The following is a 12,191-nucleotide window of genomic DNA, read 5'->3' as shown; positions in this document are numbered from 1 at the left end:
TAACTAATGCCACCCCTAGGAGGATATTTTTTGCCAGAACATTTACTATCCCAAATTGTTGTGACACCAAAAATTAGGAAAGGTACTACCCTATGTCAAATCCTAAATACCTAATTTAGGTTCTATAAAAAAAAAGTTATTAAATCTGTTCAAATCAAGTAAGCTTTGTACAGGGTAAAGAAGTAAGAAATACCCATCAGAAGATTCCTGGTAATGGATTTCAGAAATCACACAAAAGTACATCATTTACTCCTATTGACAGATACTGAAAGAGCATTTAATGGAGTTGACTGAATGTAACTTTGATGCACTCCACCATCTGTGTCTGGGACCCAGGATGCTCATGTTGATAACCGATTTTACACACAACAATCAGCCAAGGTAAAACTGAACTTACTCCCCCACTCTTCATTTATCATTATGGTGAATAGCACAAGGCAGGATTTTCTCATCTTCATCAATCATTTTTCTATATTTCCCACAAATTCATTAAACAAAAGACAGGTGATATCTGGTGCAAAACTCCTGTGCTCATCAACTACAACCGACAATCCTCTCCAATTCACTACTGTTTATCAGCTCCCAAATTCATACGGACATACTTGGTGGACCTATCCATTTATGCAAAGCTTAGAGATAAAATCCATGTTGTTCATATCTTAAAAGTTAAAATATTAAAGGTATGCTAAATGCTGCCTAAAGTCAAAATATTGGAGAATATGTTTACCTCAGTTCAAGGGCTGAGAACTTGCACCTAACTGAAAACACAGTTACAAACATTAAGAATGGAACAAAATCTACTGTAGCTTCTAGTTTTGTTCTTTACTGCTTTAAGACCATGTCATTAGGATTCTTTGATGTGTCAGGATGCTTTTGTTCCCTGGCACAACGTAGATCTTAAATACTAGAAAACATCTGGGCGACTAAGCTGTTACCAGACCACTGACATCTTAGGTCATTATCTTCAGAACAAGTTTTTTTTTTCCTAATATGATTTTTAAACCTGTTTGATTAATTCCGTAAATGTTAATCCCTTTTAACACTTTTCTTACCAGTAGCCAGTACTTTTTCTGTGAGAGGTTGCTTTAAGAAAGAAGTTTTAAAAATGCAATCACACCAGAAGCCATGAATGTGGAGCACACATGTTGGAAAATAACCATAACTAATGGTAAAGTTGTTTGTGTTTTTTTTGAAAAAAAAAAGTTGCCTAAATATATGATAAAAGAAAATAAAAACTTTTATTTTACAGTCTACATAAATACACATTTGTATTTTTTCTTTTGATTTAATCTTCCACCCAGTCATCTTTAGCCCATTCTGGCATTTCAGAAGAAAAGTCAAAATCTTCTCCTTTATACCGCAAAGCGTGAAGATACATCACAAGATCTTTTGTAGATGGCTCAAGCCTCACAATCTTACATTCCCCACAAAGTGGGTCTATTAAACCTTGTCTGTCTTCTTCTGAAACACTACTAATGACTATCCCATCAGCTACTTGCTCCTGATCCTTTTTTAGGGCATCCTGTGTCACAGAAACACTAGCTTCAATGTCATTGTCTGTTTTGGGACTCAACTGATCTCTCTCAGATGATACAGGTTCACGTGAAACAGGCTGAGGGCACGGTTGAGGTCCCTCACATTCCTTTTTTTTAACAGGTATTTGAAGATCTTCTTCTGAAATATCCAGCATATCAAGGCTTTGTTTAGCTTTATGCTCCTTTATTAAGGACTGCAAAAGTTCCTCATTTGTTTTGCCAATTTCACCTCTTTTCCCCCTGTTTGGACCCCAGGCTTCAGTGTTGTAGACTGGATCATTAACAATTGGGTGCCCCAAATACTGCAAGTGGACTCTGATTTGATGAGTACGACCAGTGTAGGGAAAGCACTTCACAACGCTAGATTTCCCATTGTAACTGAGACGTTTGAAGATCGTTTTAGAAGGTTTTCCTTTAGGATCTACACGGCATACTCCAATTTTATATGAAACAACCAGGATTGGCTCTTCACAGGTGATCACCTCTTCAGGAAATTCACCAATCACTCTGCTTACATACTGCTTCTCCACCTGGGAATATCAGAAAATAATGTATAAGATTTTACCAAAATGAGTAGCAATAATTTTATTTCACCACAACGATAATTATCCATGAAAAGTAAAACTGGTAAGTAAACAAAGACAAAACATTTCTATTTTTTTTAAAGGCTGCCAGTAAAAAATAGCATTGGAGCATGCAATGTGCTAATATGGTTGCCCCATGTACATTATTAAATACTAACAAATACCTATAAGATTATTACACCATATCATCTTGTCTTGTTGTACATCTCTTTATATGTGAATAAGTATGTACACCCAACAGCACTTATTAACTGGTTTCTAGTGCCTTTGTGCAACTGTTTTCTTAAAGATCTGGCTATTGCCTTACATTCTCAACAACCACAAGATATTTTTTTATCATACTTCTTGGCTTTATCTCAAATATATGCAGTAATTTTACCATCAGGATTTTTGTTGTTGTAGATTAAAAAAATGAATACATGAGTCAAATTTGATTATAATATGTTAAAGTATATCACCTTTATTTGTAGACACTTTTTAAATCAAATCCAAAAGTATCTGTGGGGTGTATCAAATTATATTTAGGTTTTGTTCATAATATCCTTTTTTCATCAAATATGCAGATCAGAGCAAATTAATTCCAACCTACACCTATATGAACTCACATTGTTGACTGCACATCATTGCTCAGGACTGAATTCCCAAAACCGACAGTGGAAAATGCATACAAAATGTGCATCCCCACGCTGAGTATGGGAGGTCCCTAGGGCGCCTTCCTCCTATTAAGGAGGACGCCGCCGTCCTCCTATTGAAGAGGACGCCTTAGGAAACACTATCAAGGCTGCATCTTAAACAAGCAAACAATCCTTTCCAGCACCACTAGGAGGAGATTTCTCTATAGAATTCAGGTACATTACATTTGCCTTTACTAAACACAAATTGATTTGATTATGAATACCATAACTAATAGAAAAAACATATTATTGTTTTATTTTTAGTACCTACACTGTGGAAACATATATGGCAAAACTGTTTTGCATCTGCTAGGGATCATTTACTATCTTTTCCCTGGAAACTGAGACTTGTTTGACCTGTGCTACCATTCAGCATCATAATAAAAATGGAGTCTACTTCATTTTCAGGTAGAACTGCAATTCCTACTTATTCTTTAACCTCACTTATACATATATTATATGATTACATATAAAGATATAAACAGAAATTGTTCTTAAATTGTAAAGACTATATTTATAGGGGATTCTACTACACTACCCTATTTCCTCCGAACTTTTCAACTTTCCAAGATTAAGCCATATTTTGAAGTATGTACCGTATTTTTGGGACCATAAGACGCACTTTTTTCCCCCCAGAAGTGGGGGGAAAAAGTCCCTGCGTCTTATGGTCCAAATGTAGCCTCTGTGCCCGGGCCGTCTCTCCGGTATCCTCCCCAGCCGCTGTCCCGTCCCCCCTGTGTAGCCCCCCCCTCCGGCTTTTCTCCTGTCCAGCACGGCCAGAGTGACTGTGACTCCTGTCACTCTGGTATCTTGCGTCCTCCCACTCTCAGCATGATTGGCTGACAAAGTCATGCTGGGAGCAGGAAAGCACACACATACACAACACACGTACACAACACAAAGTAAACAAATGTTATATTGCAATCCGATTGTCATACATAGTATGACAATCGGATTACAACTGAAAGGAAATACTCACCCAGGTGTCCGCAGCTCTGCTTGCTGCTGGCATCTTGCAGAGAGATGTATAGCACAATGCAGAAATCCTGCATTATACTATGTATCTCTCCACACATGCCAGCAGCTTCCAGCCTCCGTATCTGTCTCTGTCTGTGTGAGCACGCAGGGAAATCCCCCCCCTCACATCACTCCGGAGGATGAGTCATCTTCCAGTGATGTGATTGGTGAAGTATGGGGGTGTGTCAGGGAGGGAAATTTAAAGGCAGATTACAATGTAATCTGCTTTTAAATGGTTTTTACAGTACAAAAACACCACACAACATAAAAATAAAAGTACCGTACATTTTGATTTTATTTTTAGATTACATTGTTGTCTATTATTTCATTATTGTTTTAAATTATTATTTATATTTATGTATTATATTATAATTTATGATTTTAATATAATAAATAAATATAAATAATGTTAATAATGGTTCTAAATGCTGCTGTTTACTTTACAGGGTTGATTACATGTGTTTATGACTGTGCTGTTGGTTTTTAATGCACATAAAATATTTTAGGACACTATTTGTTTCAGAATATTTTTTTCTTCATTTCCCTTCTCTAAAAACTGGTGCGTCTTATGGTCCAGTGCGTCTTATGGTCCGAAAAATACGGTAAGTTAGATAATTATAATTATTCCTACTTTATATATATTTGGTAACTCCATTACCAAATTACTCATATATGAACTATGTATGTAGTATATCTTTTCTAAAAATTTAAATTCTACTATTTGAACGAAATTGGATGAAATATACGATTTTTGTAATGTTGAACATTGCAGTGTAATGAACCCTTACATTTATGTTTGTAAATTTAGATCACCTGAACCCCGTATGTATACATAGAGAACTTTTTATTGACCTATCACTACCCCTGAGGAAGCCCACTATGGCGAAACGCGTAGGGTACTACGGTTGATATGAGTGGGTTCATATCTACTTAACCATTCTATGGTGATGTATATTTGTTCAATATTAGCTGAAACGTGTATATTGCCACAGCAGGCTTGAACAAAACTTTGTATGTATCGTAAGAAACTATTGTGACATACAGAGAAAAGGTTGTAATTGTTTTTTGTAACTTTATGTGAAAATTGATCGAATCCTGTATAGATCATAAGAGAATATTATGACTTATGAGTAAAAAGGATATAATTCTTTCAAAATTTTGTATGTAAACTTGTACTACAAATTATATTTTCTATATTTGTGCCAAAAACTCTATCTTTCTCTGTCTTTTATTTAATTACCCTACAGAATGTACAAGGCAATGCTTGTAGTGTCCATTAGGGTGCATGTGCAAGGTGATAATGTAAATCTCACCTTATAACAAGACATAAGATCTCACAAGGAAGGATCACAAATGTAATGAATGCTGCATATTACAAAAACACACATCTGAATCTGCCAAAACCAGTTCAAACTCATCAGAGAATATTAAAATTAGATTTCGATCTACTCAGCTAGCTGACAGTTTCCTGTATCTCTTGAGGTTTATGCAGCCAAGGTTTGAATACCTGCTGTAGCCAGTATATGAAGGGTACAAATTTATTAACTTGGTAATTTAAAAAAAAATAAAATAAAAAATAAACATACAAACAATATTATGGATGAGCAAAAACTTCCAGGTGGACAGACACAGGTGCTCATGCCATCGAGTTTCACCCTAAAATATTGCATTTCGGCCTTCAAAGTAAAATTGTTGGTTTAAACAGGGCATTATTGCAGAAAGGGATAGGTAATGTCCCTTCTGCAATGAGCATTCTTACCTGCCTGACTGCTCCATATAATTGTAAAAAAGAACACTGAGACGCGCTTTCAGCGTTGATTGTAAGGATTCCTGCATAGACAGGAGTTATACCAGTCTGCCAATCAACATGGCTAATTTCTGTATGCACATAGATTTCTAGAAAGAAGGAAGAACATAGTGACGGCCTGTGACAGAACAGGGACAGGTAGGTATAGCGGGATTTTTTTCTGGTTTACCTTGGGCACAGACTCAAGTTATCATCCAAGGGAATAAATCTGGGGCCAATCCGGAAAATATAATTCTTTTAGGATGGTCCGAGACTGACCATCAGCCTCCCCCAGGCTACATTATATTGAAAGCAAGACATTAAAAATCTGTATTTTTCAACAGGACATTGCAAGGGGGGTTGTTTATGAACATAGGATAGTAACACATTGATACCCAGGTTTAAGGTTACTGTACACTTGTTAGTAAAAGCATACTTCTTTTTCGGTAATGTGGTTTATAAAGGTTTGTGTATCACCAATTACAAAAACTTCTTTTTTGAACTCACCTGTCTCCCACGCACTAGCTCATCCATTTTCTTAGACACTTCAAGGGTTTTGGCAAACATAAGCACCCCAGAAGTCATACGATCAAGTCGGTGGATAGTGTGAAGGTCTTTAAGATTGTGCTCCTTTCCCAGAATAAAAATGACAGTGTTGTGTCTAAATCGGCCACAGGGATGCACAGGAAGCGATGATGGCTTATCCACTACTACAAGCTCATCATTTTCAGCTATAATACGTAGAGGCTGTGCAGTTACTGGAGGCTCATGACGATGCACTGTGTTCTTCAAAAAATCATTGTCCTAGAATGTAAAGAAGAAATTAGATAAAAGCTAATCATCATCAAAAGAACACAGGCAATGCTTAACTCTTTCATGGATTGAAGTCATTAAACCTTAGAATCAAGAGCACATTTTATAGGGCTTGTAACGTGACTATAAACTTATTCATCAGTGGGGTCTAAGAACTAGGAATGTGAACAGGTAATGAAGGAATTTAACAGGTCATAACAGTGAAAAAAGTGCAAATAAGGTCTGACAGGTAATAGTAAAATCAAGACATAAATCTCCTAATCCCCTAAAACAGATCTTATTGTGATTTCTATTTTTAAAGTAACCATGTTAAACTACAGCTGATTTCTGTATGCATCAGTGACAGTTTTTCACATGGTGCAATAGGATGGATGGGTATCAAATCTGGAGAGAGGATGCTACAACACATTTCTTGAGATCCTTAGCTTTCCCAAAATCTAGAGTTCAAAGGACCAGTTTTGTTCCTATAGCTTAGGTACTTTGCATTTCTAAAACAAGGTCTGCTTTAACACAGAACTGTACTGTAAAAATACAAAAAAATTGAGAAGGCAGGTAGGTGATATCAGTGATGTCTCTCTCATCTGCAATAAAATAAACTTCCTTGTCTATTTGCATTTTTTTTTCTATAGTTTACACTGAGCTAAGCATCTGCAGCTTAGTGTACAAACCCTACATGTCTGTCTGCCAGAAATTCATGAAACCCTGTTACAGCATTCCTACCTGGCACAATGATCCTGAACCTGGAATGTGACTGGGTGAAGATGTTGGTGCCAATGTACTTTTAAAAAATTCTAAATAGGCAGGCAAGTTTTTTTTTTGCATTTTTTTGCAGAAGGAACCTCAGCTGTCCCTTTAGCAAGAAAACAACATTCTTGTTCCTAATTTTTCACTTTTTATGTATAGTTCTGATTTAACTGCAGGAGTTAACAGTATGATGCCTAATAAAACAGATGAAACCTGATATCCCAACCTGTAATCCTGTATGAGCATTGGGAACGTAAGAAAAACAAGACAGGAGAAGCAAAGAGAAAAGCAACTCGGGAATGAGCAGAAGGAGCCCTTTTATCAATAGAAAAAAAAAACTATGCATGCGCAGCGAGATCAGCAATTTTGTCCCCAAATTTATGTCACCCGATCTTGCGAGTTCAGGTGACGCAGGAAGCAGAACCCAGAAAAAGAGGGAAGATATCTGCACTGGGCCGAGGACAGATACCAGGACCTGATGGAAGAAACCTGATATGCAGGATTGAAGGTGTGTTTTTTTTTTTTGGTATGGGTTAACTTTAACGCGATTTATCACTGTAATGTGATTTTTCTACCTGTGCAAATATCCATGACGCATAAAGAACTGCTAACAGGTTTATATGTGGGTGGTGAGAAGGAAGGCATAGCCCAGACCCCTGTGCAGGTGTAATAAACGGGTGCAGTTTCTCCCCTTTGAGGGAATAAAGCATACCTAAACTAAGAAATTTCACTTTACATAAAAAAGGTAGACAATCCTTTTATGTAAAGTAAAATATGCGGTTAGTTTTTTAAGTGCAAACCCCCCCCCCCCAATTATCGATCGCCTAGGCCAGGGGTCAGCAAAGTTTTATGGTCACCAGACCAATTTTAGGGTGGGCGGGAGCACACTAGGCCAGACCACCATCAGGGAACACCCCCTGAAGTGAAATCCCTCTCCTCCGTATGCATTGCGGAGGAGAGGGATTTACATTCAGGGAGCTTTCCTTATTTACCGCGGTGGAGGAAGTATCAACGCTGGCCGCTGTAAATAGGGGAACAAATGCAAGGGGGCGGCACTGGAGCTCCGGCTCGGGTAGTTCCTAGCTCCCCCTGGCCAGAACGAACCAACAGCTAAGCCGTATCTGGCCTAAAGGCCGGAGTTTGCCGACCCCTGGGCTAGGCAATCGAGAATGAATGTGAGTGCAAATCCTCCCGGGATACCTACGTCACGCATCCCGGGAGGCTCTTTGGTGCATGCACAGAAGGAGCCTTTACATGAAAAGAGAAAAATTTGCTGATCTCACGTATGCACAGTGAGATCGGCAAGTTTTTTTCCCAACCTACATCACCTGATCTCGCGCCTGGATCGGGTGACGTAGGAAGAAAAACCGCCGAAGAAGAGGAGAAGATGCCGGTGCGCCAGCTTAGAGACGGATCCTGGGACAACGTGGAACACCATGGAAGAGACCTCCGGACTGATCAACTGCGCTGCGGGATTGAAGGTAAGTGAATTTTTTTCCTCCTCTTTAATAACCATTGACACCCCACCATCCCCCCACAAGTCCCCACCTTGAGCACAGTATTCAGATCTCTGATAATCTCCTGATTGAGTCTCAGCCTCCCCTCCTGAGCCGCCAGCTTGTAATGCTCCACAGGCTCGGAGCGGAATTCCGAGCTGAACACCTCCAGCAGACTCTTGCCCACCCAGCGGCCTTTACAGTACGTCTCAAAATCAAAATAATACGGGCGGACTTTGCGCAGCCCATTCTCCACATAGGACTCCGTCTCTCGGAAATGCTCCTCTCCGAAGCTCACACCGAGTTTCCGCTTAGTAGGAGGCGGCACATAGCGCTCCTCAGTCTCGTCTCCCCGCTGCTTCTTCCTCCTTTTACCACGGCTCTTCCCATCCTGCTCCTCGGGTTCTTTTCTTTTGGCAGACATGGAAGCAGAACACAGCAACCGGGACCGGACCCCGACTAGCAAGGTAGCGGCTAGTTGGTTGCGGAAAGTTCTCATTCAGCTCAAGGACCCGGAAGTGACGGCATCCAGGAAAAAGGAAGTGGGCGGAGTCTCACAGACCAAACTTCAAGTTCGGGAAACTGCAGTTCAGAGACAGGGAAAGTTGATTGAGTCTCTTCACACAGCAAAACAGGTATGTGTCTGTGTGATTTATATAATATAGGCTGTCAGGGTAATTCTGGGGTGTCATGTCCTTTTTTTTAGGATGCACTAGTAGTTATGTAGGGGGATATGTGGGAGACAGGGAATGTTAGGTGATTGGAATGCTTTGATATTATTGCAGAATGAAATGAGGTGAAGGAAGTGTCACAGGTGATGGGGTGAACTGGTAATATTGCAGGGGATATAGAAGGATGGGGAAAAAGTTCTGGAGCAGGCATTTTGTATACTGGTGTTATTGCAGGGTAATATGGGGGTACAGGAGGAGGAGGAGGAGAGACAGGTGATGGGGTGCACTGGTAAATTCGCACGCTGGTATGAGGTTCAGCATGGTTGAGACAGATGATAGGGTGCACTGCCATTATTGTGAGGTAATTTTTAGGGCACAGGAGGTGGGGGAGACAGGTGGAGTGCAGTCCCATTGTTCTGAGACAATATGGGGGTACAGGAGGAGGAGGAGGAGAGACAGGTGATGGGGTGCTATTCCATTGTTGAGAGGTTATATGGGGGTACAGGAGGGGGAGACACAGGTGATGGGATGCACTCCTATTGGTGTGAGGTAATTTGAGGGTACAGGAAGAGACACAGGTGATGGGCTGCACTCCTATTGTTGAGGTGATACGGGGGTATTGTAGGAGGAGAGAGAGGTGATGGGGTGCACTCCTATTGTTTTGAGGTAATATGGGGGTACAGGAGTGGGGGACACAGATGATGGGGTGCACTACTATTGTATGGTAATATGGGGGTACAGGAGGAGAGACAGGTGATGGGGTGCACTCCTATTGTTGAGGTGATATGGGGGTACAGGAGGAGCAAGAGAGACAGGTGATAGGGTGCATTTCTATTGTTGTGAGGTAATATTGGGAGAACAGGAGGGGGAGAGAAAGGTGATGGGGTGCACTACAATTGTTCAGAGGTAATGTGGGGGTACACAATGTGATGGGGTGCACTCCTATTGTTTTGAGGTGATATGGGGGTACAGGAGGGGGTAAGACTGGTGATAGGGTGCACTTCTATTGTTGTGAGATGATATGGGGGTACAGGAGGGGGAGAGACAGGTGATAGGGTGCATTTCTATTGTTGTGAGGTAATATTGGGAGAACAGGAGGGGGAGAGAAACGTAATGGGGTGCACTACTATTGGTCAGAGGTAATATTGGGGTACACAATGTGATGGGGTGCACTCCTAATGTTAGGTTATATGGAGGTACAGCAGGGGTGCACTCCTATTGTTGAGGTAATATGGGGGTACATTAAGGGTGAGACAGGTGATGGGGTGCACTGGTATTGTTGCGAGCTAATATGGGGGTACAGGAGGGGGAGAGACAGGTGATGGGGTGCACTCCCATTTTTGTGAGGTAATATGGGGGTACAGAAGGGGGAAAGAAAGATGATGGGGTGCACTCCTATTGTTGAAGTAATATGGGGGTACACGATGAGAAGGAGAGACAGGTGATAGGGTGCACTTCTATTGTTGTGAGGTGATATGGAGGTACAGGAGGGGGAGAGACAGGTGATGTGGTGCACTACTATTGTTGTGAGGTAATATAGTGGTACAGCAGGGGGAGACACAGGTGATGCGGTGCACTCCATATGTATGGTAATATGGAGGTACAGGAGGATAAGAAACAAGTGATGGGGTGCACGCCCATTGTTTTGAGGTGATATGGGGCTACAGGAGGGGGTAAGACAGGTGATAGGGTGCATTTCTATTGTTGTGAGGTAATATTGGGAGAACAGCAGGAGGAGAGAAAGGTGATGGGGTGCACTACTATTCTTCAGAGGTAATATGGGGGTGCACAATGTGATGGGGTGAACTCCTAATGTTGATTATATTAGAGGTTATATGGGGATACAGGAGGGGTGCACTCTTATTGGTGAGGTAATATGGGGTACATTAGGGGTGAGACAGGTGATGGGGTGCACTGGTATTAGTGTGAGGTAATATGGGGGTACAGGAGGGGGAGAGACAGGTGATGGGGTGCACTCCCATTGTTGTGAGGTAATATGATGGGGTGCACTCCTATTGTTGAGGTGATATGGGGGTACAGACGGAGCAGGGGAGACTGGTGATTGGGGGCACTCCTATTGTTGTAAGGTAATTTGGGGGTACAGAGGGGCGAGACAGGTGATGTGGTGCACTACTATTGTTGTGAGGTAATATGGGGGTACTGGAGGGGGAGACACAGGTGATGCTGTTCACTCCAATTGTATGGTAATATGGGGGTACAGGAGGAGAAGAGAGAGGTGGTGGGGTGCTCTAATATTATTGTGACGTAATATAGGGCTACAGGAGGGGGAGACACAGGTGATGCGGCGCACTCCAATTGTTGTTAGGTGATATGGGGGTACAAGAGGGGGAGAGAAAGGGGATGGGGTGCACTCCCATTGTTCTGAGGTGATATGAGGGTACAGGAGGGGGTAAGACAGGTGATAGGGTGCACTTCTATTCTTCAGAGGTAATATGGGGGTACACGATGAGAAGGGGAGACAGGTGATAGGGTACACTTCTATTGTTGTGAGGTGATATGGGGGAACAGGATGGGGGAGAGACAGGTGATGGGGTTCTCCCCTAAAGTTAGGTGATATGGGGGTACAGGAGGGGTGCACTCCTATTGTTCAGCTAATATGAGGGTACATTAGGGGTGAGACAGGTGATGGGGTGCACTCCCATTATTGTGAGGTAATATGGGGGTACATTAGGGGGTGAGACAGGTGATGGGGTGCACTGCTACAGATGTGAAGTAATGTGGGGGTACAGGAGGGTGTGAGACAGATGATGGGGTGCACTCTCATTGTTGTGAGTTGATATGGGGGGTTGATATGGAGGTAAAAGAGGGGGGTGAGACAGATGATGGGGTGCACTCCTATTGTTGTGAGGT

At 41.5% G+C, this 12,191-nt stretch overlaps 2 protein-coding genes across 3 annotated transcripts in view; one reads left to right on the top strand and one right to left on the bottom strand.

Moving 5' to 3' along the window:
* Positions 1–1,216: 1,216 nt before the first annotated feature.
* Positions 1,217–9,179, bottom strand: RPUSD2 (RNA pseudouridine synthase domain containing 2). The gene is made up of 3 exons (XM_072428238.1): positions 8,702–9,179; positions 6,104–6,400; positions 1,217–2,065 (listed from the first exon to the last, which is right to left on the bottom strand). Exons 1-3 carry the CDS (start codon positions 9,146–9,148, stop codon positions 1,286–1,288), a joined length of 1,524 nt encoding a protein of 507 aa, XP_072284339.1. The 5' UTR covers positions 9,149–9,179; the 3' UTR covers positions 1,217–1,285.
* Positions 9,180–9,181: 2 nt separating this feature from the next.
* The window catches only part of CCDC32 (coiled-coil domain containing 32), a 45,664-nt gene continuing 42,654 nt past the window's right edge, over positions 9,182–12,191 (top strand). Inside the window, exon 1 of one of the 2 annotated variants that reach the window (XM_072428246.1) lies at positions 9,182–9,284. The gene's annotated coding sequence lies outside the window, so the exon portion shown is untranslated. The remainder of the gene's footprint in view (positions 9,285–12,191) is intronic. The other variant, XM_072428247.1, reaches the window with a different exon arrangement.

This window comes from Pyxicephalus adspersus, chromosome 12, assembly GCF_032062135.1.
Source record: "Pyxicephalus adspersus chromosome 12, UCB_Pads_2.0, whole genome shotgun sequence".
NCBI lineage: Eukaryota > Metazoa > Chordata > Amphibia > Anura > Pyxicephalidae > Pyxicephalus > Pyxicephalus adspersus.
This window is presented reverse-complemented; position numbering and strand designations above follow the sequence as displayed.

What these genes read in the sequence shown, in the direction of transcription:
- RPUSD2 (XM_072428238.1), bottom strand. Translation starts at nt 9,148, where the DNA reads ATGAGAACTTTCCGCAACCAACTAGCCGCTACCTTGCTAGTCGGGGTC. An exon ending in ATCTGAATACTGTGCTCAAG is followed by an intron (nt 6,401 to 8,701) that starts GTGGGGACTTGT and finishes TTTACATTCTAG; the next exon opens with GACAATGATTTTTTGAAGAA. An exon ending in AGCTAGTGCGTGGGAGACAG is followed by an intron (nt 2,066 to 6,103) that starts GTGAGTTCAAAA and finishes TGATATTCCCAG; the next exon opens with GTGGAGAAGCAGTATGTAAG.